Source organism: Colius striatus, chromosome 7, assembly GCF_028858725.1.
Source record: "Colius striatus isolate bColStr4 chromosome 7, bColStr4.1.hap1, whole genome shotgun sequence".
In the NCBI taxonomy this organism is placed as follows: Eukaryota; Metazoa; Chordata; class Aves; order Coliiformes; family Coliidae; genus Colius; species Colius striatus.
In genome coordinates this window covers 1694509-1722314 of record NC_084765.1, presented here as the reverse complement: position 1 = coordinate 1722314, position 27806 = coordinate 1694509, and the positions used below count along the sequence as shown (strand labels likewise).

General features: G+C 55.5%; 1 protein-coding gene across 8 annotated transcripts in view; it reads right to left on the bottom strand.

Annotated features, from left to right (window-relative positions):
- Window positions 1–2117: 2117 nt before the first annotated feature.
- The window catches only part of RAB3IL1 (RAB3A interacting protein like 1), a 34311-nt gene continuing 8622 nt past the window's right edge, over window positions 2118–27806 (bottom strand). The window contains exons 1-11 of one of the 8 annotated variants that reach the window (XM_061998960.1): window positions 19992–20107; window positions 17599–17852; window positions 15549–15783; window positions 15015–15110; window positions 13495–13572; window positions 12695–12910; window positions 9464–9592; window positions 9274–9386; window positions 6425–6524; window positions 5265–5331; window positions 2118–4586 (exon numbers count right to left, since the gene is read on the bottom strand). In XM_061998960.1, the coding sequence (XP_061854944.1) occupies window positions 4504–4586; window positions 5265–5331; window positions 6425–6524; window positions 9274–9386; window positions 9464–9592; window positions 12695–12910; window positions 13495–13572; window positions 15015–15110; window positions 15549–15783; window positions 17599–17624 (1143 nt within the window). In that variant the 5' untranslated portion in view covers window positions 17625–17852; window positions 19992–20107 and the 3' untranslated portion in view covers window positions 2118–4503. Of the gene's footprint in view, window positions 4587–5264; window positions 5332–6424; window positions 6525–9273; window positions 9387–9463; window positions 9593–12694; window positions 12911–13494; window positions 13573–15014; window positions 15111–15548; window positions 15784–16308; window positions 16481–16503; window positions 16805–17598; window positions 17853–19991; window positions 20108–27806 lie in introns of those variants that run through there. The other 7 variants (XM_061998961.1, XM_061998962.1, XM_061998963.1 and 4 more) reach the window with 7 other exon arrangements.

Here is a 27806-nt window from a genome sequence, read left to right as displayed (position 1 = left end):
AGCCTCCCCTGGGGCAGCTGCAGCCCCTTTTCCCCTTGTCCTGTGGCTCATGGCTGAGAAGAGACTGACACCCCCCTGCCTGGGCTCCTGTGCCCCTCCTCTCCTTGCTCGGCTGCAGGGGGTGGCTGCTCTGGGTCCTGCCTCCCAAACCCTCAGCTTCTGGGGCAAAAGTGGGGAGCTGGAGGCCGTGGGGTGGTGAGGCTGCAGGTGTTGAGCCCAGCCCTGTGCTGACAGGAGCCTCAGCACCAGCCCTTTGCTCCCCACCCTGGGCTGTGGGGCTGGATGTCGTGACAAGGTCCCACAACCATAGAACTGGTTGAGTGGAAAAGCCCTTGGAGCTGCTGGAGCCCAGCCCCTGCCCAGCCCAGCACTGACCCAGGGCTGTGGGGTCCCTCCAGGGCTGGGCACTGCCCCAGCTCCCTGGGCAGCCTGGCACAGGGCTCACACCCCTCTCAGGGAAACAGCTCAGCCTCAGCTCCAGCCTCAACCTTCCCTGGGGCAGCTGCAGCCTCTTTCCTCTTGTCCCATCACTTGGGAGCAAAGATTTACTCCCCTCCAGCCACAGCCTCCTGTGAGGGAGTGTCAGAGAGTGCTGCTGCCACCCTAAGCCTCCTCTTATCCAGGCTCAGCACCCCCATTCCCTCAGCCCCTCCCCAGCACCCTCGTGCTCCAGCCCCTTCCCCAGCTCCTGCCCCTCAGTGTCCCTCTGGCCCAACACTGATCCCAGCCCTGGAGCTGCAGCCTCCCCAGGGCCCAGCACAGGGGACAATCCCTGCCCTGCTCCTGCTGCCACCCCACTGCTGAGCCCAGCCAGGCTGCTTGGATCCAGGAGTGTGAATTCAGCCAGGGAATCTCTTGTTCACCCTCACCAACCTAAACAGGACAGAGAGGGCTGGGAGCAGCAGTCAGGGGTTGCTCAGCCCATCAGAGGCTTTTCCACTCACACAGGTTGGGTCTCAGGATTGTGTGCAAAGAGGGAAAATGGTAAAGGCTTGACCCAGCTTTGCACCAAGCACAAATCCAGAGGAAGCCTCATGCTGGGGAACACCTCAGCAGTGTGCCCTCACCCAGAGATAAGGCTCTCTGAGGCCAATCTTTCTCTCACTCACCTTCATGCAAGCTCACCTTTGCAGTAAGAGCAGCCCCAGGTCCCACAACCACCACCACAAGGTCTGACTCTGTTCCCTCCCCTGCCATCACCAGCAGATCAAAGCAAGAGATCTCCCATGCTCATGTCCACAGCTAGAGACAAAAGGATTCTAGGGAAGCCAGAGTGAGCCAACTTCTCACCCTGAAGAGCCTGAGAGCTGCTGCTGCTGCAGTGCAGGTGCACACCGTGCCCAGAAGCAGCTGACATCTCTCCCTGTGCCACAGTGTGGGGAGCTGCACATGGGCTGGGGCCAGGGGAACACAGCCAGTCCCCCTTCTACACAGGACAAGGGCCTGCAGGAGCTGGATCTGCTTTTTGAGAAGAAAAGGCAGCCTTTTTCCAGGTGAAGTTGCAGCTAAAAGCAGGGGGAAAACCCCTGGAGCATTTCAAGCTCACACTTGGCATCTCCAAGCCTCTGTGTCCAGAGCCCAAGTCCCCCATGCAGCCAAGGGAAGACCCACCAAAGGAGAACCCATCACCCAAAAGCCTCCACAGAGGAGAAAGATTTGCTCTACACCACTTCAAGACTCAAGTCATGGCAGCTTCTGAGGTTCCCACCACAGTTCCACCTCCACTTGCTGATGGAAGCAGGAGCCTGCTCAGCCCTGCAGAGGAAAGGGAAGGAAGAAGACCCTTGACTAACCCAGCCTTTGGGACAGCCAGCACATCCCACACAGCACTCATGAAGCTGAAGCAGGCCACAGCTGAGAAGGAACACACCTCAGCCTCATCACAAGTAAACCTGTGCCAAAAGCACCATTTGCTGCCAAAACACTGTCCCTTGGCTCCCTGCTCAAGTCAGGCAGCAGGGACAGGCTGGTGAAGGACAGCATGAAACCCCCAGTCCCTCTGGGCACAACAGTGGCCAGAGAAGCAGAGAGCACACCACCAGCCCAACCTGATCCTTCCCCTTGCCTACCAACCCTACACACTCCACCCAACCCAAGCACAGAAGGGCAACAAGACCTTTGGAGAGGTTAACAGCAAATGTTTATTTCCCCATCCCACTGCTAATGGAGTGACTTCATTAACACATTGTTCTGCCCTGGTTTAAATGGAAGACAACCTTGGACAAAGCATTTCTTTCCTTCCTTTCATCTCAAAAGTGCTTTGCCAAATGCCACTGGAGGGAAAAACCCACAAAACACAAGCCCAGGTGTCTCCTTCATAGAGAGATCATCTCCTTCCCAGTGCTGCAGCACAGCCCTGGCTCTTGTGCAACGTGGCAGATAATGGCACAGGGTGACATGTAGAGATCAAAAGCTCAAGGGGGAACAGACACAAGGAGAAATGGCCAGGCACAGAGTAGATCTGAGCTGCAGACTGCAGTTGGGAAAAGATAGATCCCCTCCTCTTGAAAAACAGATGGCAAACTGCCCCAAACCTGCAGACACCCCCCAAAAGAGATGCAGCCTCATCACTAGCTCCAGAGCCAGCCAGACTCTTACCCAAGGGTGTGCTTCCCAGGCTTCTACTCCACATCTGCAACACGTTCCTGTGGTGAAGAGCAGCAGCTGTACACACTGATGGAGCAAAAGTCAGCCCTCACAAGCTGGAGCACAGGGTTGTGGGAAGCAAAAGCAGAGCTGGGGCGTTGACAGCTTGGACTTGCAGCTCAGCCCTTTCTGAGCTGGATTCAGAGCTCTTAGGTATGGTCAGGAACGTGCTCTCCCAGCTCTGGGGATGCCAACTCATGTTTCAGAGAGCTACTAAGCCCTGGCAAACAATCCCATGTGCCAGGCTGGCCCTTGAGGAGCAGCTCAGCAGCAGCCTCAGAGTGTGCTCAGGCACAGGAAAGCTTGTGCTCGTGGAGCAGTTCTCAGAGCTGCTGGGAATCTCTCCTCTTATTAGCTTGCAAACCAACAACTTTTGCTCTCTCCATCTGTTCCTCCCTCCTCTGGATAAAAAAAAACCACCCCAAGCAGCTCAGATGATTTCCTTCCACTGAAGACACAGAGTTCCTGCTGCAGCATCTCCCAGGAGAGGATGGAACAATGGAGCTGAGGATGGATGGTGACCTGGCTGTGGGCACCAGCTTGCTCAGCTGGGAGCTGTGATGATGGCAGAGGCAGGGTGCCAAGATGCCAGCCAAGAGATGAAACCTCCAGGGTGGGTGGTGGCTGAGCCAGTAGCACAGTCACTGAGAGCAAAAGCACTGCCATGGCTTTAATACAGCTCTGCACACACAAGGCTGGGCCTGAGCTCAGCCTGCAGCAGGTCTCTGTTATCCAACAGCTTTAGCAGCATCCCCACACAGTTTAAGGCACCCAGGAACCAGAAGAACACACAAAGCTGTCTCCAGTCTCCCTGGGGACAGCAGCCCAGGAGCAGTTGGGTTTCCCAGTGGACAGGCACCTCTGGGGCTGGTGGAATACTTGGGAAGGAAACCTCTGGGCCTCAAGAGTGGGCACAGCCCTCCTGGAGACAACAAAACCCTGCCTGGGACAAGGGTTTCCAGCTCAACAGCAGGGCCAGGACTGCCCAAAGCTACCCTGAGAGCAGGAACAGCCCAAATGCAGCTCCCTGGGGGGTGAGGTTTATAGGGAAGAGCATCACAGGGGACTTCTGCACCAAGGTCTGCATCTGCCTGTGCCAGCTCCAGCAGGTTCTCTAGAGCAGGAGCAAACAGCCCCCAGGCTGCAGCCCAGCTGTGCATGACACCATTTCCCTGCTCAAAGGCCCCAGGTGCAGCCCCTTCCTCCAGACCACCCAGTGCCAAGCTCAAACCACAAGCAAATCCTTCTTTGTGACTCAGCAAGCTTCTCTTGCAGCCTCCTTTAAAAGGAGAGAGGAGGTATTCAGCAAGCAGGTTGTTCATGGCTCTCCAGATTCTTGTGTGCTGCTGGCATCTCCAGGGAGTAAGTGGTCAGCAGGAGCTGGGCACAGCATCCCTCCACCCCCAAAGAGTAAGTGGGACAGACAGACAGCCAGCATCTGTCCTGAAAGACTTGCTTGCAAAGGTCCAGCTCTCCTGCCTAGCCCAGGCCTGGCCTCAGACTATGCCAGAGCAGATTGCATATAAAAACAAAAGGTAGGGCTTTGTTTAAAAACCAGAAATGGCTGCACACTGCATCTAGGAGATTGCAGTCTGGGAGATGGCCACCCCAAAGCAGCCAGGGCCAGCCCAGCTGGGAGGGGGCAGCTTGGCAGCTGCATTCCAGTCACAGTTGGAGAAGCAGGACAAGCTGAAGGTAGGACGTGGGCTTCTTGCTCCTTGCTCAGCTTCAGGCAGAGGGAGGGTGGGGAGGGAGGAAGGCCCACTGCAGGAGAGGCACTGCTTGCATGTCTTTGGCAGAGGATGTTTGGCAGGCTGTTCCTACAGGAGCAGTTTCCCTCCAGGCTGAGGCCTCTGCTTACATGTCACTGGGATAAAAGCCCAGTTTGGCCAGTGCCATCTCCCTGCGGAGCCGCATCACCTCCCAGTACATCAGCTCCACTGCAAAGCAAAACCAGCGTGAGGAACAGAAGGGGAAAGAACAGCCACCAGTGCACTCAGTGCAGCTGGACACCAGCTCAGTGCTCTCAGTGCAGCCCCGAGACTGTGGGAGCAGAAGGGCTGCAGAAGGGGCCAGCCTCAGCAGGTTACTGCTGATCAGCTGCAACCCCAGGTACAGCCTCTGACAAGCTGCTGGGCAAGGAATAGGTGCCTCTGATCCTCCCACTCAGGCCTTTTGGTCATTTCTTAAAGACACAGGGAGTTCAGGGTGCCCCAAGCTGGTCCCATCCCTGTCACACTCAGCAGGATCACACAATCCTTTGGGTTGGGAAAGGCTTTGAAGCTACTGGAGCCCTCCCCCAGCCCAGCACTGACCCTCAGCACCTCAGCTCCGTGGCTTTGGGGTCCCTCCAGGGCTGGGCACTCCCCCAGCTCCCTGGGCAGCCTGGCACAGGGGCTGACACCCCTCTCAGGGAAACAGCTCAGCCTCAGCTCCACTGATGCCCCTCCCCAGCACCTTTGTGCTCCAGCCCCTTCCCCAGCTCTGGCCACACTCCTCAGTGTCCCTCTGGCAGTGAGTGAGGGGCCCAACATTGAACACAATACTCAAGGGGCAGTCTAATTCCTCCCAGTGTCCCACAGAAGGTCCCTCCACACCCCCCTCAGTGCCCCTCTTACCATCCTGCCTCACCAAGCCCTGCTGGATGTAGCGAATGTACGTGAAGAAGTTGCACACTGCTGTGATCTGGGGGGCAGAGGAAGAAAGGGAGTCAGCTACAGAGATGCTTTGCCTGCCAAGAGGTTGACACAGCACCCAGCAGGTGAGCTCTTAGTGTTCAGCACCTGAGAAATGGTACTACAGGTCCTTGTGCCCCCCTGAGCCAGGGGAACCTGCTTCAGCAGGGGGTTGGGGTGGAAGAGCTCTGCAGGGTCCTTCCCACCCCCAGCATTGGGGGATTCTGTGTGATTCTGTGCTTAAAGTGGCAGCAAAATTCCATGAGCTGCCTTCACAGAGCCCTGCACTCCAAGTGAACACAGACCTTTGGAGGTAAAGGCTTGAGCACACAGGGAGGTGAAGGTGCTGATGACACACTGGAGTGACTTTGGTGCAAGAGACAAAAAGGAATCATGTCCACACACAAGAAAGCTTTTTGCCTCAGAAACAGTCCCATCTTGCAGGGTCAGCTCTTCTGACCTTCAACTCAGGAAAAGAAAACTCCCAGTGAATCACAGCCCCAACATTCACCTTCTCCCTTCCCTCCAAAGAAAGGGCAGCTTGTTCTCAGAACCAGCTGAGCCACTCATCTGGACTGGAACAGTAACAAGCAGCAGCATTGAAGAGGCTGAAAATTACTGTGTGTTGCAAAGAATTAAGAAAGAAACAATCCAGGCCCTGAAACACTGAATCACACAATCTTAAGGGTTGGAAGGGAGCTGCAAAGCTCATCCAGTGCAACCCCCCTGCCAGAGCAGCACCACCTAGAGCAGGGCACACAGGAGCTCATCCAGCTGGGCTGGAATGTCTCCAGAGAAAGGACCATGGAAAGCAAAACCATTACAGACAGGTTACCTGAAGGAACATGAGGCAGAGCAGCAAAGCATGAGGCAGGGCTGGAGACCTGCACTCTGGTCATCAACCAACAGCCACCTTTGCTCCAGAAACAAACTCAAGCCCCCACAGGTCTCTCCCAGTCTGAGGGCTGACTCACACAGCAACTCCATCTCATGGGTTGGAGGAGTTTTAGAGGGTGGGAGGCCCCTGGGAAGGTGGCAGCCCCCTGGGAAGGTGGCAGCCCCCTGGGAAGGTGGCAGCCCCCTGGGAAGGTGGCAGCACTCACCCTGGCCCTGCAGGATGGTGAAATGTAGTAGTAATTCCCAGAGTCTCCCAGCATGATTCTGTGCTTGCAGGTCCTGGGGAGGCCACTCAGAGCACATTTCCTACAGGCAAAGGGAAGAAAACAAACCACTTCAGCCTTTACCAATCTGTTGGTACAGCAGAGAGGAGCAATCCAAGCACCCCAAGGTGATCCCCAAAGGATGGAAGTGGGAGCTCAGAAGCCAGACCTGTGTCAGTCAGCATGAAGACAAAGCAATGTGGCTTATAGATGCCTTTTGGCTCTTGCAAAGATTCCAGGAATGGCAGGTTTAGGAGACTCTGGGCTGAATATCTGAAGCCATGAATTATTGCATGGCCATGCAAACCCAGGCTGGAGCATTTCCCTGGCAGACAACCCAAGCCAGAACCCCAGAAAACAGTGAGGAGGTGAGGCTGGAGTAGAAGGCAACAAATGTCATCTGCTCTCTGCACATCCCCACGCTCCTTTTGCTGAAGGAGTCCTGCTCAGGTGTGTCAGCTCTCCTGAGGGGATGCAAACACCATGGCTGGGGAATCAAACCTGGCCTCAGACACAGGTATATCCAGCCTTTGAGCTGAACTTGGTCATGCTGAGGACTCAAAAGCAGCCAGGCTTCAAGCCTTTAAGGGCTGCTGATAATGCATCCAGGCCTGATTCAAAGCTACTCTCGTTGAATCCACGTGGTTCTGACCCACTTTGTGCTGACTTCAGGGGGTTTGGGGTTAAGACATGCAGTTCCCAAGAACAAGCTTGTTCCTTCTTGTGCAGACAGGGAGGAAGTTTGGCCTCAGCTGGGTGGGGATTTCAAACCAAGGGAAGAAAAGTCTTTCCCAGACAGCTCAGCTCCCAGGGAGGCTTCCAAAAGATGGGCTCAGCAAGGCTGCAGCATGCCTCTGCTTTTGCTTTGTTGCCATTTCCTTCCATTCTTTGCAAGGTGAATGGTTCCCAGCACCAACCAGTTGCTCTCCCTCCATCACCTCCTCAAGCACAACTTGGAGACTTAGTGAGACATCACTCCCCAAACACTGCTCTGTGGGCCATGGAAGGTGCCAACAAAGGGCAGCAGATGTTTCACAGAGCTGCTGAGCACCTCTCTGTGCTTGCTTGCAACTGCCAGCAAGGCAAATAGCAGCTAAGAGTGGGCTGCAAGGGTTCAGATGGAACAAGGAGGAATCACTGACCAAACATTAACACAACTGAAGGAGATTAAACTCTCCTGAGGTGCAGGGTGAGCAATGCTTTGGTAAATGAGGTGCCTTGAAGGGGTCTCAAATATGAGCATGGAAGCCTACTGGGGAAACATAAAAAGAAGAGTCCTGCTGGTCACTCTTGGCTTGGTTGGTATCACTTGGTGTAACCTCCAGGGATTGTAGCTTGAAGTAACCTAAACCACTGCAGGTAGACAGCTGCCCTCCAGCACTCTGCACACCCCCAGGGCACTCTGCACACCCCAGGGCACTTTGCACACCCCCAGGGCACTCTGCACACCCCCAGGGCACTCTGCACACCCCCAGGGCACTCTGCAGGACATGCCAACAGGAAAGGCAGTTGTCCTCAGCACCTCCTGGCCAGCATTTTCCTCTGATGCTACAGAGCAACGTGGCCAACTCAGCCCCTGCCTCTCTCAACTCCTCACACTGTTGGGTCTGCACAGCAGGGTACAGACTGGTAGGTCCCAGCTTGGGCAGCAGAGGTCTCAGCTTTCCCCTTTCTGGTTCATAGCAGGCTCAAAGGGTCTTAAAAAGAAGTGGTTTGCATTTGGGAAACAAAGGGGATCCAATTCTTCTGGGGTCCTTTACTGCCAATGGCAACATTCCTTATCCTGCCTGGATGGAAGTGAAAGAGGGTTAAAAAGGCAGCTCAGTTCAGCTCTAACCTCCAAGGTGCTAAAAGGCACTGAGTTAGCAACTTGTTAATGGATCAGAGATCCCTGAGCACTGCCTGAAGAACAAATACTTCACTCATGTTACATTCTGTGAGCTGAACCCACTGTGAAGACACAAAAAGACCCAAAAGGAAACCAGTAAGGATAAACACAGGCTGGGTTGTTCCTGGCACAGGCCTGATACAAACTCATGCAACAATTTACCTAGAGATGACAGAAAATGCAGGAGAGGGTGGTAGGGAGCCTGCTTGTAAGCAGCATTTACTGTTAGAGGAACAGCTTCACTCTCAAGGTGCTGTGTTTGGAGGGAAGAACAAGGAGAGAGAGCCCTGACCAGGCTGAAACTCAGTGGCTGAATGCAATCCTCTCTCTCTGTCTGCAAGGTCATGTCACTCCTGGAAGTGCTGCTCTTCTCTGAGGCAATGCCAAGCTGTCTGTCACATGAGATACAGCCACACACACTGTGAGGGGGGGCAACAGCCCCAGTTCTGATGGCAGCTGGCAGCATCAGGTGAGGAAGATGATGTGCAGGAAGAGGAGATCCCTTCTGACCAAGACACCATGTGCTGCATCAGCAGGGTCAGGAGCACCAGGTGAGCTCAAACCCCACCAGATGCAAGAATAGGAGGTGATGCAGCTCTGAGCTGATGCTTTCACCCCAGGTTATGCACAAAGACACCTTCAGAGGACGTTACCCAGGCTGTACCTTAGGAGGGAAAAGCCACCCAAGCCTCTGGCAGGCCAAAGGCACTAACACATCACTAGGTTACCCTCCAAAACAAGCCACTGCAGTACATCAGCTGAGCTCAGCTCATCCCCTTCTCAGGGAAAGGCTGAGGTGCCCCTGGTCATGGGGCAACACTCAGCTGAGCCCTCCAAGCCCAGCGACCGAGCTGGTACCTAAAGGCCAGGAGCAAGGAGAGGAAAAGAGAGCAGGGTTCCTTACCTTGGCCCACCACACTCTTCTGCTGCCACCTTCACCACAGGCAGGGTCTGGGAAGCAACTGGCTCCATGGTGAGTGTGTTCTGCTCCACAGCCACTCGCACCAGCTCCGACAGCTGCAGCAGAGACAAAGGCAGGCGGGTGGGAAGGTGCAGAGGGGCCCTGCACACAGCTGGGGGCTGGCTGTCCTCACCTCCTGCTTTGTGAAGTCCAGACAGGGTCCTACATCTTCCTGATAAATTCTGTCCAGGAAGGAGCAGGATTTATCCAGAGTTGGAGATTCCTTCCAGGCTTGGAACTCAGCAAACAGAATGGAGTCGACCTGCAGCGAGTGCCCAAGAGGAGCAAGAAGGGGGAAGGTGAGGAGAGGGAGAGATATCACATCAGAAGGTTATCTGCTGTTGTGTGAGTCCATTCCTGTGCAGGTAACAACTACAAAACATCTGCTTTGGCATCTAGAAAGGCTCAAGCCATCCCAGCAGTGCCCATGGGAAGTTGGCTTGCTCCAAGGGTCTTTCATCTCCCAGCATCAGCAGCCCTGTGCCAGGCTGTCACAGCCACACTGGGCTTATTCTGCCAGAAACCTGCAAGCACCTCTCTATCCCACCTTCCTCCAGGAAAGCCACCAACCAAGCACCCAGCAGAACCTTGCAGCCCATGGCAGGAATGAGGAGAGCAGCATAGTGCAGTGGGAATGGAAGGAAAGGAGTGCTACAGACAAGGATGGAGTGGAAAGAGCTACTAATATACAAACTGCATGCAGTGAGCCCAAGTGGGAGCTCACAGAGTGGATCAGCCCTTCCAAGAGCACTCCAAGCCCAGAACTCTGCTGTGTGGGGAGTAGTGGGAGCACTGGGCAGCCACACAAGCCTGCAGAGGAGGTCTCTCAAAGGGAACTCAAAGAGCAGGAGCAGCTTCCCCCTGTTTAATGTCTGCTCACTGCCTTTTACAGGGAGGCTTGCAAGCCCCATCCCTGCTCAAAGGGACCCAGGACAGAGCTTGCTCCCACTCCTGAGCCAGGAGGAAGGTTGATCTCTCCACTCCTGTCAGGCTGAAAATACTTCAGCCTCTGGGACCTGACATTTAAAGCCCAGATGGGTCATGAGTGGAGCCACCAACCTGACTGACAGGGTTATCCCCTTAAAAGGCCAGCAAATCCTGGCAAAGCTGCTGAAAGGAAACACAGAACTAAAGAAACCCTGCTGAGCAACACAACAGAAGTGGACAAAGCTGAAAGCTCACCCTACACCTTGACAGCTCACTTGGTACCAGGAGACAGCTTCAGAGCCACAAGATGGGAAAACAAATAGAGGAAAAGCCCACAAATGAAACAATCCCCCCCTAAAAAAATGGAGGTTAGCATAAAGGAAGGCAGAACTGAAAGGCTGGGGCTGTGAGAGGTAGATGTGTGTCCCTCCCCATCCCCAGTGCTGTCCAGAGAGAGGTTACCTGCTGCAGGGATGAGGAGGCATCTGCCCCCAAGGCTGGTTCATAGGTGATGTGGATGGCCTTCCCAGGGATGATGCAAAGGAGCAGAGAGAGGAGAGCAGGCAACCCAGACTTTGAGGGCAGAGGAAGAGACAGACAGTGGAGGAAAAGGTTTAGAGAGATGAGCAAGAAAGGGAGAGACAAAAGAGAAGATGCAAAGAAAAGCTCAAGTCCTCTGTCCCAGGGAGAGCTCCCAGGGAACTCCTGATGCTGCTCAAGCCACATCTGACTGCAGATTAAAGGGCAAAAAGGCAACAGAAACTCTGTCCTGTTTGAGCTCAGCTTAAGATGGGGCACATCTTGTCCACAGAGCACCAAGCACCAATGGCAGGTCCCCTCCTGTCACCTTCCACAGAAGGAATTGGAGGCAGAAGTCAGCAAGTTAACAAAAACACCACCTCCCCTTGACATATAACACTCTTGGTCACTCTGGCTGCTGCAGCCCTGGGGATTTTAAGCCTCAGGACATGTGCACCACGTGGAATTTACCTCCACAAAGAAATGACAGGCCCAAACCTCTAACAAGTGCTTACAAGAGAGCTTCTCTAAAGACAGTCAACATGAGCTTTGCTGAGACTGAGCCAAGAGCAGCACAGCAAACCACCCAGCAGGAAAGGTCACTCCTGCTTACTGTGGGCAGAAGCAACTCCTACAGGGTAGTAGGTGCTTTACCAAACTGGGTTCTCAGCTTGGAGCTCCTGTGTGCTGACTGGAGGCAAGCTTAGCACTGGGACTAAAGACTAAAACCCTCTTCTTCCAGGCCCTCAAAGCAGCTTCCAGCTCACTGCATATGACTCCAGTTTCCAGCACATCTGGACTGTTCCCTGTTTGACCAAGAGGAATCAGAGCATCAGGACCCCACAGTTACTAAACTGTGTCTTTCTGACACATCCTTTGCTCCTCTCTGTCTGTGAGCTGAGCTAAAGATCTTCATCTCTGGTGCTAATGCTGACTCAGGACAATGGCTACAGCCAATGCTGCCTGAAGCATTTCATCCCAACTCTTAGCAGCAAGGCTCAGGCATTGGATGTGCTGCCAAAGGCAGAGGTTACCAGTGCTGCCAGCACACTCTTGTCTGGTGAGAGTATTAACATCACAAGCAGCCCTTCTGCATGTCCTCACACAAGCCAAGTGACCAGGTGCCTTCATGTTTCCCCAGCAATTCTTCACACTAGAGGCTGTAGCTCCCAAAGAAATCCCTCCAGACACATGCTTGCCCCACTCCAGCACCCTAAGCTGCCTCCTTTCTGCTCCCCAGGGCAGATGTGCACACATCTGGCTAGTGCAAAGCTCCCAGGCTGAAAGATCCTGCTAGAAGGGAGATGCAGTCCTTATAGCCCTGCTCACAGCAGGTGAGCATCACCAAAGGAAATCAAGCAGGGTTTGCTGGGGAGATGCTCACAAATGCCTTGTAGCCTTCTCCATCCAGCTCCTTCCAGTGAGGAAGGAATTAAGTACAGTTAAACATATGCTCTGCAAAGAAGAGGAAAGAGTAGTGAGGTGCCCAAGAACACATGACAGGCTACAACTTCATGGAGGTTGTCCTGGTGTCCAAGCCAAACCACACAGAGAGAAGGAACAACAGCAAATCACCCCAGAGCAGGTAGTGGACTCAAATGCCAAGATGCAGCAGAACAACTGGCTTCTGCTCAGCAACTCCTGACATCCTCACAACTCCTGGACCTGTCCATGGCCTCCAGGGATCCCTCAGCTGCTTCCTCCAGCAGTTGTCCTGATGCAGCCCCTGAACGTGCTTCCCAGAAGGGGAAATCTCTACCAACAGAAACCCTCCAGAGCCTGCCTGCAATTTAAGGAACAAGCCAGCTGACTCCACAGGCAGCTCCTCACTGAAATCACAGAGCTCTCCAGAAAGGCCAGGCTCAAAGCCAGCCAGGTCCCTGTGCACAGTGAGAGCAGGGGAACAGCCCTCACTCACCTCTCTGCACTCACGACTGACTGGCTCTGGGGTCACATTCTGGCTGGCAGCCGAGCCCATGGCACTGCTGGTGCTCTTGTTTCGCCCATGGCCCTTCCTGAAGACAGCTTTAGAAGGGCTCTGGAGCTGAGGGTGCAGCTCCCTGTTTGGAGAGGAAGGTGTGGATGTGATCACCAGTGTCTTCAGAGCTGTGACCTCTGCTTGCAGCATGTCGATCTGAGGAGACAAGGCAAGAGTCAGCAGCACCTTCAGGCTTGCTGCACCCTGCCAGCCACTAAAGCCACAGGGAAGCAGCTCCAAGCTCTGGCATGAAACCCTCTCCACATTTTCCCAAATGCCCACCACCACCCAGGATTTCAACCAAGGCTAAAGAGCAGCCACCTGGGAACTCATCCCTCTGAGCCCCTCAGCCTGAGCATGTTTTGCTCTGGGCTCTTTTTGGAGCCAATAACCCAGAAGAGGTTTCTCCCCTTCCAAGAAGGAACCGGTTGAGCAGCCCTGTGATGCAGCCTTGTCTAGAAGTTCCCACTCCCCAGCTCCCTGCCCTAACCATCCCCAGAGCACTGGCAGTTTAACAGCTCTTCACAGCAGCTTAACATCACTTCCCTGTGGTTTCCCTGGCACCCATTTCTCAAAGGGGAGCTGCACCAGCAGCAGACTGCAAAGCAGCCTCTTCCCCCTTCAGTGTGTGCTGGAGAGGGAACAGAGTGAATGCAGCACCTCAGAGGAGCCCAAGCTGCAGGCAGGGATGGCACCAACCTAACAGAGAGAGATCAAGTCCCAGAGTGAACAGTTCTCACCTTGCCCCGTGCCTCCCTCAGCTGCTTCTCTGATGCTGCCTGTTTAGTGTTTGCTTCTCTCACCATCTTGTGTGCTTCCTGGAACAGAGAGACTTTCAGTCAGCCTGTTGCAGCCCCAACTCATAAAACCACGAGGGCAGGGCCCAGCAGGAGACAGACATCAGTGCCACATCCAAGGGTTTTACTCTGTTGTGAGGAGCCTTCCCCCAGACTGTGCCAGAGCCTGGAGTGTACCCTCCTTTCTGCAGCCTAGCAGGCTAAGCTAAAGGCTTTAGCTGGCTGAGTCCCAGGTCATCTCTTTCCCTGATACAGGCTGCTGTGAAACAAGCTGGAAGCAAGGACCTGCCCCTCCTCACCCTGGGGGAACTGCTTTAAAGCTGAGGCTTTAACATTAGCATCCTCTTGTGCTACAACACAGCTGTGTCTGCATCCAGTCCAATACCCCTGGGACTCCCACCTCAATTCAGACCCACTGGCTTGACCTCAAGCCTTTGCAGTGTCACCACAGACCTGCAGGTTGGTCACTGGATTGCTCTCTGACCCTGTGGGTGCAGATCCTGCTCCCAGCTGCTGCTCCACTTCTTGGCTCCTCACTCATGAGGCCACTGCTCTTGCTTGACTTGTTCTTGCCCTTTGCTCCCACTTGCCTTGCACAGCAGCCAGCCCTCACTGCTCTGGGCATGGCTGCAACACAGTAGGAGCTCAGCTGGGAGCCAAGGGCTGGAGGTTGGCTTAAAAGCACGTCCCCCAGGGAAAGGGGAGCACTGCAAGTGCCAGGTGGGCCTGGCTGGAACTGGCTGCCCAAGACCACCAAAGGAGGGGAACAGCCCTCAGCTACACTCTCCCTGAGCTCACCCTGAGGCCAGGCAGCCAGATCTCCAGGAGAGGGATGGGAGATGCTCTCTTGGCCCTCGTGCTCAGCACCAGTCTGTGTTTCAAAGGTGCAGATGGGCTCTGGCTTTCCTCACTGCCCAGAGCCAGATGTTAGAGCAGCTGCTAAATGGGATTTTGCCACAGTAGAGACTGGCAAGCATCACATTACAGAAAACCAAGCACCAGGCCTCCTGAACACTCAGTGAAGCAGAGCACATGAGGCCATCCAGCTTCTTCCAGCCCCAAGCAAGGGCTGACACGAGCCAGGGAACCACCTTTTACACAGCAGCTGCTGTCCAGACTACAGAGCAGGGATGGGAGAGGGAGAGGAAGCTGTGCTGAGCTCCAGGCATCCCCACAGCTGGTTTTGCTACCAAACCCACAACTATTGTGCTCTTTATGCTACCCCACTGCTGCTACAAGGGGCAAGAAACGGATGGCAATGGTCTCCAGGAGCAGGTACAAGCCTCTGCTCCGAGGCTCTGCCTGCAGCACTGCCCAGCTCTGCTTCTCCAAGTGGGAAAGAACAACAGAGGAAAGGAGGAAACTGTGGGAGGAGATGGCTGGAAGTTCAGGGAAAGCCTGTCTTAAAGGAGTTGGATGTCAGCTTAGCTTAAGAGCTGATGGGAAAAGGAAGAGGGTGGTACCTCAAATAGGCTAGCTGTTAACTCCTCCAGCTCCTGCTCCAGTTGCTCTCTGACTTTTGACAGCCTCTCACACTCTTTGTCCTTCAGCTTCAGCTCCTGATGAGGAAATGGAGAGGGCAGCACGAGCTCAGGGCAGTCCCCAGGAGTGGCAATGCTTCCCTCAACCACAGCCTCTCCTTCCCCAGCACAGCACAGAGCCCCAGCCCAGGACTCCCACACACCCCCCGTACCACGCTGTGTCCCCAGAGACATCCCTCCTCAGGCTGCTGCAGGCTTTGCAGGCTGGACTTGCTCATTTGCCATAAGCAAGAAGGCTCCATAGTGAGCACTGCCTGCCTCAAGCTGCTTTCTGCAGCAGCTTTCCAGGACTAATTGGCCACCTCAGCCCAACCTCTCCTCTGCCTGCTCCAGACTGCAACACAGCCACACGCTCAGACCCTGCTCCCCACAGCAGCACCTCTAGGAAACTCCCCACCTCCCACTGCTCAAATCCCTGCCACCATCCTCAAGTGCTGTCACCAAACTGGGCCTTACCTTTTGTGCTTTGTGCAGCTCTTCCTTGAGGAACTCAGAGCCCTTCTCCCGGATCTCCACCGACGAGCTGCGCAGACGCGACACGTTGAGCTGCTCGGTGGCCTGGGTCTCATCCACACCTCCAGCATCCTGGCATCCAGGCTCTGCTTCCTCCTTGCTGCCTTTGGATGGCATTAGTGTCCTCCAGTGTCCCACAGCTGGTTGCTTCTGGCTGTCTTCCTCAAAACTGGCCTGCCTGTGGGGTAGCAGCACAGTGAATCGTTCTATGGGGGAAGGGAGGAATTCACAGCCCAACACATCCACCTCCAGCCCCTCACAGGCTCTGGGGAAAACCCCCCCTGCTAGCCTGAGGTGTTTGAGGATCACATCAAACCTAGCTTGAGATGCCCAGCCTCACTCCTCAACACCCTCACAGCTGGTTGAGGACACACAGAGCTTTGCAAAGGAGGAACTCCCTTCTCAAGCAGCACGCTCCAGACACCGGGAATTCGGGCTAAAGCAGGAGAATTGAAGCCATCTGCTCCCAAACCCCTGCACTCACCCACTTTCAGGCAGGAACAGGCTGCAGCTGGCTTCATTAGGACCCTGGCACACACCCAGTGGATCCAAGTGTAGAGAAACTGCTTCCCCAGCTGAAGGGGACTGGCAAGAAATGTCGAGTACAGCTCTCCCCCTTCCCAGCAATACACAGACCCTCACTCCCCCTACTGCAAACCCAACCCCCCAGCCCTGCTGCAGAAGGGAAGGATGGCTTTTTAACCTCCTGATTTGCCACCAAAGTCCTCCACAGAGCTGTCTAAACCAAGAGTGTCTCCACTGGGCTGAGACCAAGCCCCGTTTCTCCAGTTTCAGTGGCTGGCAAGTAGAGGTGTACTAGAGGGAAGAAATCAGAAGAGTCCCCCAGGACACTGTCCCTGAGCAGGACTTGGTCAACTGACAACAGACTAACCCAGACCTTAGCTTACAGCTTTGCAGCTCCTGGCCCTTCTTCGTGCCCTGAACTGTCCTCACGTGCTCATCTGGCAGCTGCAGTCAGAGCAGTGTGCCCCAGCAGCCTTGCACACGTGGAAGCTTTCTATCATGTCCAGCCACTCAAGCAGGACACACAGGCTGCCCTACAGATTAACCTGCTGCCTGCTATCTCTGGGTCACAAGCTGAGCTTTGGGGTTAACCCCTTTGCCCATGCATTCCTGCCTACTGCTTCTTGCCCACTACCTTCTCCTGCACAGAAGCTATCCCACTCTTTTGGGTAGGTTCAATCCCTCTTCTTCCCTTCTCCCAGTCCCTGTGTTTCCCTCTCCTGAATTTGCCCTACCTCCTGTATTGCAGACAGGCCATGCTCTTGCCCCTCTCTCTCTGACTCCAGCCCCATGCTGCACAGCTCGAGAGAGTCTTGTTCTCCCTCATCCCATCCTCATATCAGTCTTTTCCTCCTAGGCTATGCCACCTGGCAACAACGTGGTGCCACCACCTTTTCTACTCAGATTGCTCCCTTTCTGCAGCCCTCCACGAGCAACAGCTGCTCACAGTCACCCTTCAGAGAGGGAAAGAAGAATCAGCTAACGAAGCACAGGTACCTCAGGAAAGCATGTGGGAAAAGCACACATGAAATGCTCTGAAAGCTTGGAGGATGAAGGGCACAAGGTCATCTCTGATGCCACACCAACCGGGCTGCATTTTGCCTACAGAACTGGGGGTGGGGAGCCTTGGGGAAAGGGCAACAAAACAAAACTAGTTTTGGCCAGAGGAAAAAGGGCAGACAGTGCCTCTGAGCAAAGATAATTCACCTTGAGCTAGTCAGCACGCTGGGGCTGCTTGATAAAAAGCACAAACACAGAGGGACGGGCCTGAGGCAGCGAGCCACGGCCAGCAAGAGCTCCCAGGCTGGGCAGGCATCTGCAGCTGAGGTGTGAGACAGCACAGGGGTGGGAATTTCACATCAGGCTGGATGGTTTAGCAGGGCTTTGATTCATCAGAGGAAAGGCAGAACTGCAGAGAAGAAATCAAAGGGTTTGGAAAGGTCAGGATTAGCTACCAGGGATCACTTACCCACACAGTGACATCACTAATGGCATGGGGAGGTTTCAAAGGCTCCAGACACCGAGGCTGAGCACGAGAATGACCCAAAGGAAGGAACTGAAGCCATCACAGGAAGGTGAGGATGTAGAGACCAATTCACAGAGATCAGGGGAGCTTCTCTGCAAGGGGTTTGCCATGGAGCAGGGGAAACACACCAAAGAGAGGGGTCTGTGTAACACTTCATTTCCCAGGTGGCAGAGTGGAAACTCTCTCTGTGCTGTAGCCTTTTGAGATTAGAAAAGGTCAATTCCAGACAACACACCTCTCCAGGTTGTCTTGCATTAGAAACATGCCAGAAGGAGCTCAGCCAGCCTGAGCACCTCCTGCTTCTGTGACCAGAAGGAACCAAAACTCAGAGCACAGAGGGAAAGACAGATTCACAAGCAAGCAGCTAGGAGAAAGAACAAAGGAAAAAGGACTTGGAAAAAGCACCAAGCTACTGTTTACTTGAGGACTCTCCAGTTCTCAGGTGAAGGTTGTTTCTCTTGAGGGACAGGTATTCTAGTGTCTTTATGGAAGAAAACTGGAGGACACAGGGGGATGCAACACCCCCAGCCACCCTCTGAAATGCCAAGGGACCTAAAAACCTAAAGATCCCCCCTCATTTCCCCTGACAGACACATCCTCCACCCTCTGCAAACACAATGCTCAGGGAAGCCTCTGCTGTGCTGGCTTCTGCCTGGCCAAGCTTCAGCCTCCAGTATCCAGCTGAGGCTCTGAAATCCATCCCCCCCAGCCGAGAGCACTTGCATGCTCACACTCTCTTGCTGGCTCACACTCTCTTGCTGGCCCTGCTCTGCTTGTCCTTCTCAGCATGCATCACACCCTAAAGGTCCCCCACTGACACAAGAAATGCCAACTTCTCCCAAACACAAGGGGAAAAAAAGCCCTCAGGCCAACACCTCACAGTCTTCTGTAGAAAAAGCAAAAAAATGTGCAGGATCTGCACTTTTTTTTTTCCAGTGGGCCCCACATGCTTCCTGCAGGGCTGATGCCACGGGGTTATTGCCCTTAGGAAGAGCCTGCAGGTCCCTCCTGCAGCCTGGGGGTCACTCCAGCAGCCCTGGGGGTACCTCCAGCAGCTCAGGGGGTGCCTCCAGCAGCTCAGGGGGTGCCTCCAGCAGCCCTGGGGAACACTCCAGCAGCCTGGGGGTCACTCCAACAGCTCGGGGGATCCCTCCAGCAGCCTGGGGGTCACTCCAGCAGCCTGGGGGTCACTCCAACAGCTCTAGGGATGCCTTCAGCAGCCTCAGGGACCTCTCCAGCAGGTTGGAGGATGCCTCCAACACCCCGGGGGTCCCGCCAACAGCTCGGGGGATGCCTCCAGCAGCCCCAGGGACCTCTCCAGCAGCCTGGGGGTCACTCCAACAGCTCTGGGGATCCCTCCAGCAGCCCCGGGGAACACTCCAGCAGCCTGGGGGTCATTTCAGCAGCCCCAGGGACCTCTCCAGCAGCCCCGGAGGATGCCTCCAGCAGCTCGGGGGATCCCTCTAGCAGCCCTGGGGACCTCTCCAGCAGCTCGGGGGATGCCTCCAGCAGCCCCAGGGAACACTCCAGCAGCCCCAGGGAACACTCCAGCAGCTCGGAGGATGCCTCCAACACCCCGGGGATCCCACCAACAGCTCCGGGGATCCCTCCAGCAGCCCCAGGGAACACACCAGCAGCTCGGGGGATGCCTCCAGCAGCCCGGGGGTCCTGCCAGCAGCTCGGAGGATGCCTCCAACACCCCGGGGGAACACTCCAGCAGCTCGGAGGATGCCTCCAACACCCCGGGGGAACACTCCAGCAGCTCGGAGGATGCCTCCAACACCCCGGGGGAACACTCCAGCAGCTCGGAGGATGCCTCCAACACCCCGGGGGAACACTCCAGCAGCTCGGGGGACCCCTCCAGCAGCTCGGGGGACCCCTCCAGCAGCTCGGGGGAACACTCCAGCAGCTCGGGGGATCCCTCCAGCAGCTCGGGGGATCCCTCCAGCAGCCCCGGGGATGCCTCCAACACCCCAGGGGATGCCTCCAACACCCCCGGGGATGCCTCCAACACCCCCGGGGGATGCCTCCAACACCCCGGGGGATGCCTCCAACACCCCCGGGGATGCCTCCAACACCCCCGGGGATGCCTCCAACACCCCCGGGGATGCCTCCAACACCCCCGGGGGATGCCTCCTAACGCGCAGGTCGCGTCTCTCGTCTTTGCCCGAGGGCTGCCGCTGGACACGGCGCCTCCTTCCCCAGCCCCCGCACTCCAGCCCCGCACAGCCCCGCCGCTTTGTGCTGCGAACGGCACACGCTGCTAACGGCGAACCCCGCCGCGAAGCTCAGCCCGAACCCTCCTGCCGAGCCGCGGGTTCGCACCGGGGACCTACCCCCGCCGCATGCTGCTCCGTGCCGCTGCCGGTGCCGCTCAGGGCGGAGGCGCGCCCGCCGCCCCCATCCCCGCACCGCAACCGGACCCGTCCCGGCGCAGCCTGAAGGACGCGGCTCCCGCCACGGGGCGGCGCCCGGGGACGCGCCTGCGCGGGGCCGGGACCGGGGGGATGCGCTCCCGGCGCCCCCCGGCGAGCAGCGGGAGCGGGGGGACCCCGCTCCCGCTGCTCGCCGGGGGGCGCCGGGAGCGCATCCCCCCGGGATGCCGTGGGGACGGGAAGCTCGGCAACCGCAGCCCCCGCGCACGGGTCAGCACATGCGGAGCTTGTGGTCGGCTCTGCCTGGGGCTCCGAGCCGTGCGCTGCCCGCGGAGAGCCAGACACGCAGCCCCAGCCGGGATGCTGCTGCTGATGTACAGCCTGAGCGCTGGAGAGTGCTTCTCCCACTCTGCTCTGCCCTGCTGAGGACTCATCCGGAGCTCTGTGGACGGTGCTGGGCTGCCCAGCTCAGGAGAGACAGGGAAGTGCTGCAGAGAGGCCGGTGAAGGGACAGCAAGATGCTGAGGGGATGGGACATGTGTGTGAGGAGGAAAGGCTGCAGCCCTGGGGCTGCTCAGCTGCAGGAGAGAAGCCTGAGCTCAGGGGCACCTCAGCAATGCTGCTCAGGCCCTACAGGCTGCAGAGCCCCAGGGGGGGCTGTGGGGGGCATAATGGGCACAGGCTGGGACACAAACAGCTCCCCTGGCCCAGGAGGAGAAAGTCCTTTGGTGCTGAGGGGAGGGAGCCCTGGCCCAGACTGCCTAGGGAGGGTGTGGAGGCTCCTCAGGAGCTTCCCAACCCCACCTGGACACATTCCTGTGCCCCCTGAGCCAGGGGAACCTGGGGCTGGGGCAGCTCTGCAAAGCCCTTCCAGCCCCCAGCATTAGGGATTGTATGTGATTCTGCTCAGCCAGGGATTCAAACCAGGAGCTGCTGCTGGGATCATCGTTATGCTCTCCAGAAACACATCATCCCTCCCTCCTTGGCATGGAGCCTGCCCTCAGACTCCTGCTGAAACAGCTCTGTTGCTCTGTGGGCAGCCTGGAACATAAAGAACAGATAATAGGCAAGAAGGTGAAGGCAAGGGGGAAAGCTGGCTGGGGGGAGAAGGGCTTGTAGTTGGTAGTGGTGGGCAAAAGTGGCACTGGGCTTTTAAAAGTTGTCACTGAGGGAGAGCACTGGGCTTTGCAGACCCTCGCATGAATGAAATAAATCATTCCTGAGCTTTGAACTTTGGCTCTCGTGTTTTGCCAGATCACCCTTCCACTGGCCCTGGCTGGGAGGCTGAGGGAGCAGCAGGGCTCTCAGCAGGTGAGGGCACCCCACTCTACATCACCACCAGTGCACAGAGGAGCCCCTTTGCCCAGGGTGTACTCATCCTGAAAGCTTCTTCCTTGCTTTGCTCTTGCTGGAACAGAGGGGCAAAAAGGGGCAGCTCCAGGGCATAGGGGCTGAAATCAGGAGGAGCTATGTTCTGTGGTTCTAGGAAGTTCACCCTCTCACTGGTGCATTACCTACAGGCACAGAAACAACAGCCCCTCACAGCACTGTAATTCACAGAATCATTTGGGTTGGAGAAGCCCTTGAAGCTCCTGGAGCCCTGCCCAGCCCAGCACTAACCCTCAGCACCTCAGCCCCACGGCTTTGGGGTCCCTCCAGGGCTGGGCACTGCCCCAGCTCCCTGGGCAGCCTGGCACAGGGCTCACACCCCTCTCAGGGAAACAGCTCAGCCTCAGCTCCAACCTCAACCTCCCCTGGGGCAGCTGCAGCCCCTTTCCTCTTGTCCTGTCACTCAGGAGCAGAGCCTGTCCCCCAGCTCCCTGCAGCCTCCTGTCAGGGAGTGTCAGAGATTGCTGCTGTCTGCCCTCAGCCTCCTCCAGCCTCAGCACCCCCATTCCCTCAGCCCCTCCCCAGCACCCTCGTGCTCCAGCCCCTTCCCCAGCTCCAGCCCCTCAGTGTCCCTGTGGCAGTGAGTGAGGGGCCCAGCACTGAGCACAGTATGTGATGTGTGTCCTCCCCAGTGCCCAGCACAGGAGGACAATCACCTTGGTCCTGCTGGCCACACCATTTCTGATACAAGGTGGGATTCTGGGGTTCCCACCTACCCAGCAAGTGCTCCAGGGAGAGCTCAGCACATTCCCCCTGGCCCTGCAGCCACATCTGCCTGCTGGGAACAAAAGTCTCCTGTTACCCAGCCCCACAGTGGGTCCCTCAGTGACAACCAAGGCCAATCCCCTGCTCTGAAGGGTCAGAGAGGTTTGTGTCCGTGGCTGTAACCTTTGTTATCTTCAAGGAGCTTTCAAGGAGGAGGGGAAAGATCTTGAGCTTTGCAAGGCAGCAGCGGAGGCAATTAGTCTTTGTAATCATTAACTCTCAAGGCCTGGCTGGCAGAGACAGAGGGTCCTCAGATTAGAAAGGTGGAACTTCCAGGATCCAACAAAGGCAGGAAGAAAGAGAACTGATAATGAAGACAGGAAGCATTAAGGATATGTTTGGGGTGCTAAATCCCAGCCCTGTGCAGAAACAACAGGTCCCAAGGTGAGAGTGGTGTGTGCTGCTCCTCACTCCCAGCCCCAAAGGACAGGCAGAGAGCTTGAGGAAACCTGAACACACCCTGACACCTCTCCATAAGCAGATGGATGGGAAAGCCCAGCAGAACAAACCTCAGCACATATCACTCCCAAGCTGTTACCATGCAAGCTGGGGGCAGGACAAGCTGTTGCCTTCCCCCCTGCCCTTTGCAAGAGGATAGCTGACCCCCAGGCTGTGTTGTGATGTGTCCCAAAGAGTCCATCCCAGCAGCTGGTGAGACACAGACCCTTCTCCCACCTCTGCTTTCAAGAGGCAACAAACCAGCAGATGACCTTCCAAGTCTCATTGCAGTTGGAAGCTCTGACCCAGCACCCTCAGCTCACCCTGTGGGAGCACCCTGCTCTCTCCCACATTCTTTTCATCTCCTGGAAGCTGAGAAAAATCCCTGACGGGTGGTGAAGTGTCCTGAAATCCACTGTCCCTCCTGCAAGTCTCCCAGCATGGCACAGAGCTGTTGTGAAGGCCCTGGCATGGTACCTCCCTCCTGCCACAGGCATTTCATTCACCCTTTTTTCCCCCCTCAGTTCCTTCCAGTTCCACTTTGCTTCCTCCCTTGCACCCACTCACTCTCCCTTGCTCTCACATCCCTCCTGCAGACCCACCATGCCAGGCTACTGACCTCCCTGACACTTCACCTTCTGGTTCTCATCCCTCCAGCTCCTCCAGACAAAGAATCATCTTGCTAATGCTTTCTGTGGCTTCTTGAGAGTCAGATCCAGTAAAGCCAGCTCCAGACCCAGCTCTGCATCTCCAGCCTGAACACCTCCTCCAGCAGCCCAGCCACTTCTGGAGCCCTTCCACACCATTGCTCAGCCATCTCTCAGCCCAGGCTATGCAGCTGCTTCCATATTCCCTCCCAGGGTGCTCACACCTTCCCCTGAATGGCTCATCAATGAAGAGCAGGATTCAAAATGCTGAGCTTGGTGCTAACAAGATACAAGATGACCCTGCAGAGCAAAAGCAGCTCTCAGCTAGGACACTCAGCACAGATGCTTTCCCAGGCATGGGAGAGGGCTCAGGCTGCCTTGTCTGTTTATGGATTCAGATCCTACTGCAAGTACAAAGGGGGGAGAAGAAAGAAAAAAGACAAAAAAATATAGGAAGAAGGAAAAGAAAAAGAAATAAAAGTTTAATAAAGGAAGAAAAGGGAGAAGGAAGAGAGAGGGAAAGAAGGGAGAAAGAAAGGAGAAAAGGGGGAAAGAAGGGAGAAAGAAAGGAGAAAAGGGGGAAAGAAGGGGGAAAGCAAGGAGAAAGCAGGGGGAAAGCAGGGAGATAGAAGGGAAAAGGGGGGAAAGAAAGGGGATGGAAGGGGGATGGAAGGGGGATGGAAGGGGGATGGAAGGGGGATGGAAGGGGGATGGAAGGGGATAGAAGGGGATGGAAGGGGATGGAAGGGGATGGAAGGGGATGGAAGGGAGAAAGAAGGGAGAAAGAAGGGAGAAAGAAGGGAGAAAGAAGGGAGAAAGAAGGGAGAAAGAAGGGAGAAAGAAGGGAGAAAGAAGGGAGAAAGAAGGGAGAAAGAAGGGAGAAAGGGGGGATGGAAGGGGGGATGGAAGGGGGATGGAAGGGGGATGGAAGGGGGATGGAAGGGGGAAGGAAGGGGGATGGAAGGGGGATGGAAGGGGGAAGGAAGGGGGATGGAAGGGGGATGGAAGGGGGATGGAAGGGGGATGGAAGGGGGATGGAAGGGGGAAAGAAGGGGGAAAGAAGGGGGAAAGAAGGGGGAAAGAAGGGGGATAGAAGGGGGAAAAAGAAGGGGGAAAAAGAAGGGGGAAAAAGAAGGGGGAAAAAGAAGGGGGAAAGAAGGGGGAAAGATGGGGGATAGATGGGGGATAGATGGGGGATAGATGGGGGATAGATGGGGGATAGATGGGGGAAAGATGGGGGATAGATGGGGGAAAGATGGGGGATAGAAGGGGGAAAGATGGGGGATAGAAGGGGGATAGAAGGGGGAAAGAAGGGGGAAAAGGAAAAGGAGGGAATAAAAGGGGGAAGAAGGGGAAAAGGAGATAAAAAGGAGAGGAAAAGAAGGGGGAAAGAAAGGAAAAGTTACAAAAAGGAGGGAAAGAGAAGGGAAAGGAAGGAAAAATAAAAAGGAAGGAAGAAAAAAGATTGAAAATAAGACAAAAGCAAAGGAACCATCTTTAAATGGAAAGAGATAAAAAGAAGAAGGAAAAAAAGAAAGAGAAAGGAAAAGAAACTGAAAGGAGGGGGAAAAAACCTCAAACAAACCAAACAAGCACCTCAAACCCAGGCAAGGGAGGAGAAACAGGGATTATCTTGGAGCTTGGAGAGCAGAGCTCCAGCCCTGCCCCAGCAAAGGCACCCGGCTGCTATTGAAAACAAATGGCCTGAAGCTGCCGGCTCCATCCACACACTCCCTCCCTCCCTCCCTCCCTCTGGCTGCTCTCCCCAGCTGTGCAGCACGTTTGCTCAGCTGCAAAGGGGCCTCTGGCATCTCTGGCTCTAAAGTCTCCCATTGCATGGAGGGGACTTGCCTTGGTCACCCAACAAAGTGCTGCCCCAGGACAACAGGGTGCAAAGGAGCCTGAAGCTGTGCAGGGCAGGATTTCCCACTGGGCTGTTCCTCAAGGACTGAGGCCACAGGGGAGGTGCAAAGAGATCCAAGCAGCACTTACCAAGCTGGTAGCCTCTCAGTTATTTACTTGCATTTACATTCCACAGATGGCTCATGCTCTGGCTGTCAGCTGAGCTGCTCTCAGAGGAGGGCAGCAGAGTCCCCCAGATGCCAGCACATCCCTCCACAAAGGGCAGGACACGCCAGGTTTTGCTGGACTCAGTCCCTAGGGGTACAAGAAAAGCTCCAGCAAATGTCTCAGCCCTGATCTGTGTGGGGATGAGGGCTCAGAAGAGACCCTCATGAAGTGTCTCAGCCTTCTTGTCCATTAATTAAGGAGCAGCTCATGGAGCACACCACTCATGTGGGCCACTTTGCCTTTCAAGAGGGTCCATCCCATTGCTGTCCCAGCTCTTCCCCCCACTCCCAGAGCTCTTTGGTGTTTCAGGACATTGTCATGATCCAGAATCACTTGAGGGCCTGTGATCCTGGCCATAAAGGGGCCTTTGGGGAGCAGCCACAAGGTAGGAGCAGAGTTTCGGAGCCCAGCCCCAAAACAGAGCAGGTAACACAGTAAACACACCTCTGAGGGACCAGCACTGGCCCAGAGCCTCAGGAGAACCAGGTTGTCCCAGCTCCTGCCCCTGACAGATGCCACTCACACAGGAGCAGCCACAGCAAGGACTGACACAGCAGCCCTGCTGACCCAGGGCAAGGCTTCAGAGAAAGGGAGACCCACCAGGCTGTTTTGGTCCTGGTAGGCACTCCTCTTTTTGCCCCCTGAGCTAGCAGCTGCTGCTCATGCCAGCAGGCACAAACCCTCGTGCTCCTTCAGTCAGGACAATGAGTGTGCTGTGGCTGGACCACTGAGGCAGCCCCATACTGCTGATAGGAGCTCTTATCTACACCTCGAAAGTGAAGCTCTCCCAGTGCTCCTGCTTCTCCTGCCAGGTCTGTATCTCACCCTGCAGAAGCATCATGTTGCCTTTTCTCTTCTGCATTAGCCTCCCACCTACCCAGAGCAAGTCATCCCTGCTGGGGGGCTCCAGGGAGCTGCAGCACACCTAGGGATGCAGAGTGTTCATGCAGGAAGAACTCTGTTAAGGCAAAGTGCTCCAGACCCATCCCTTTCCCTGCAATTACACCTGTTCTCCTAACAAACAGAGTGGCAGCTTCTCAATGGCATGGCATGGTTGGAACTTACCCCACCAGACTTGTGCCCATGTCCTTGACACACCATGCAATCCAACACAGATCTGAGCAGGAGGCCAGAGATCTCCATGGTGCCAGGTAGGAGCAACAAGGATTGTTCCCTCCATTCTTGTTGGAAAGGAATCAGGAGCTGAGGTAATTCAACTCAAGCCCATAGCACAATTAAAACCTCAGATGCTGGCAGAGTCCCAGGTTTAAAACTATCACCTCCCCAGTGCTGGCAGCAGTTCCCAGGGCTGCAGCAGAAAGCCCACATGAGACACATGCCAGGCAGCACCTAGTTCAGAGCAGCAGTGACACAACACCCTCCCCTTGTCTAGACACACAGGAAGGAGAAACCTACAGTTTGGACAAGCTCATCCCCACTCTTGATGCTAAACAAGACACAGGCACAAAGGCCAGAGCAAGAGCAAGGTGGTTGGTATGGGAATGAGCTCTTCATCGCATCTTCATCCCCACTCTTGATGCTAAACAAGACACAGGCACAAAGGCCAGAGCAAGAGAAAGGTGGTTGGTATGGGAATGAGCTCTTCATTGCATCTTCATCCCCACTCTTGGTGCTAAACAAGACACAGGCACAAAGGCCAGAGCAAGAGCAAGGTGGTTGGTATGGGAATGAGCTCTTCATTGCATCTTCATCCCCACTCTTGATGCTAAACAAGACACAGGCACAAAGGCCAGAGCAAGAGCAAGGTGGTTGGTATGGGAATGAGCTCTTTGTTGCATCTTCGTCCCCACTCTTGATGCTAAACAAGACACAGGCACAAAGGCCAGAGCAAGAGCAAGGTGGTTGGTATGGGAATGAGCTCTTCATTGCATCTTCATCCCCACTCTTGATGCTAAACAAGACACAGGCACAAAGGCCAGAGCAAGATCAAGGTGGTTGGTATGGGAATGAGCTCTTCATTGCATCTTCATCCCCACTCTTGGTGCTAAACAAGACACAGGCACAAAGGCCAGAGCAAGAGCAAGGTGGTTGGTATGGGAATGAGCTCTTCATTGCATCTTCATCCCCACTCTTGGTGCTAAACAAGACACAGGCACAAAGGCCAGAGCAAGAGAAAGGTGGTTGGTATGGGAATGAGCTCTTCGTTGCATCTTCATCCCCACTCTTGATGCTAAACAAGACACAGGCACAAAGGCCAGAGCAAGAGCAAGGTGGTTGGTATGGGAATGAGCTCTTGATTGCATTTCACTGGAGCATTTTCTGCTTGGTTGCTGGCAAGAGCCATGGAAACCCACACGTGACAGCCCCAGAGAGCCTCACCAAGGAGCTTGGGGCTGCAGCTGCAGGGAGCAGAGCCATGCTCCCTCCCATACAGCCCAGTGCTGGAGGTTGGGAGGGTTGGAGCACGCTGAGGAAACTGGGCACAGGTGCTGAGGCAAGGCCATGG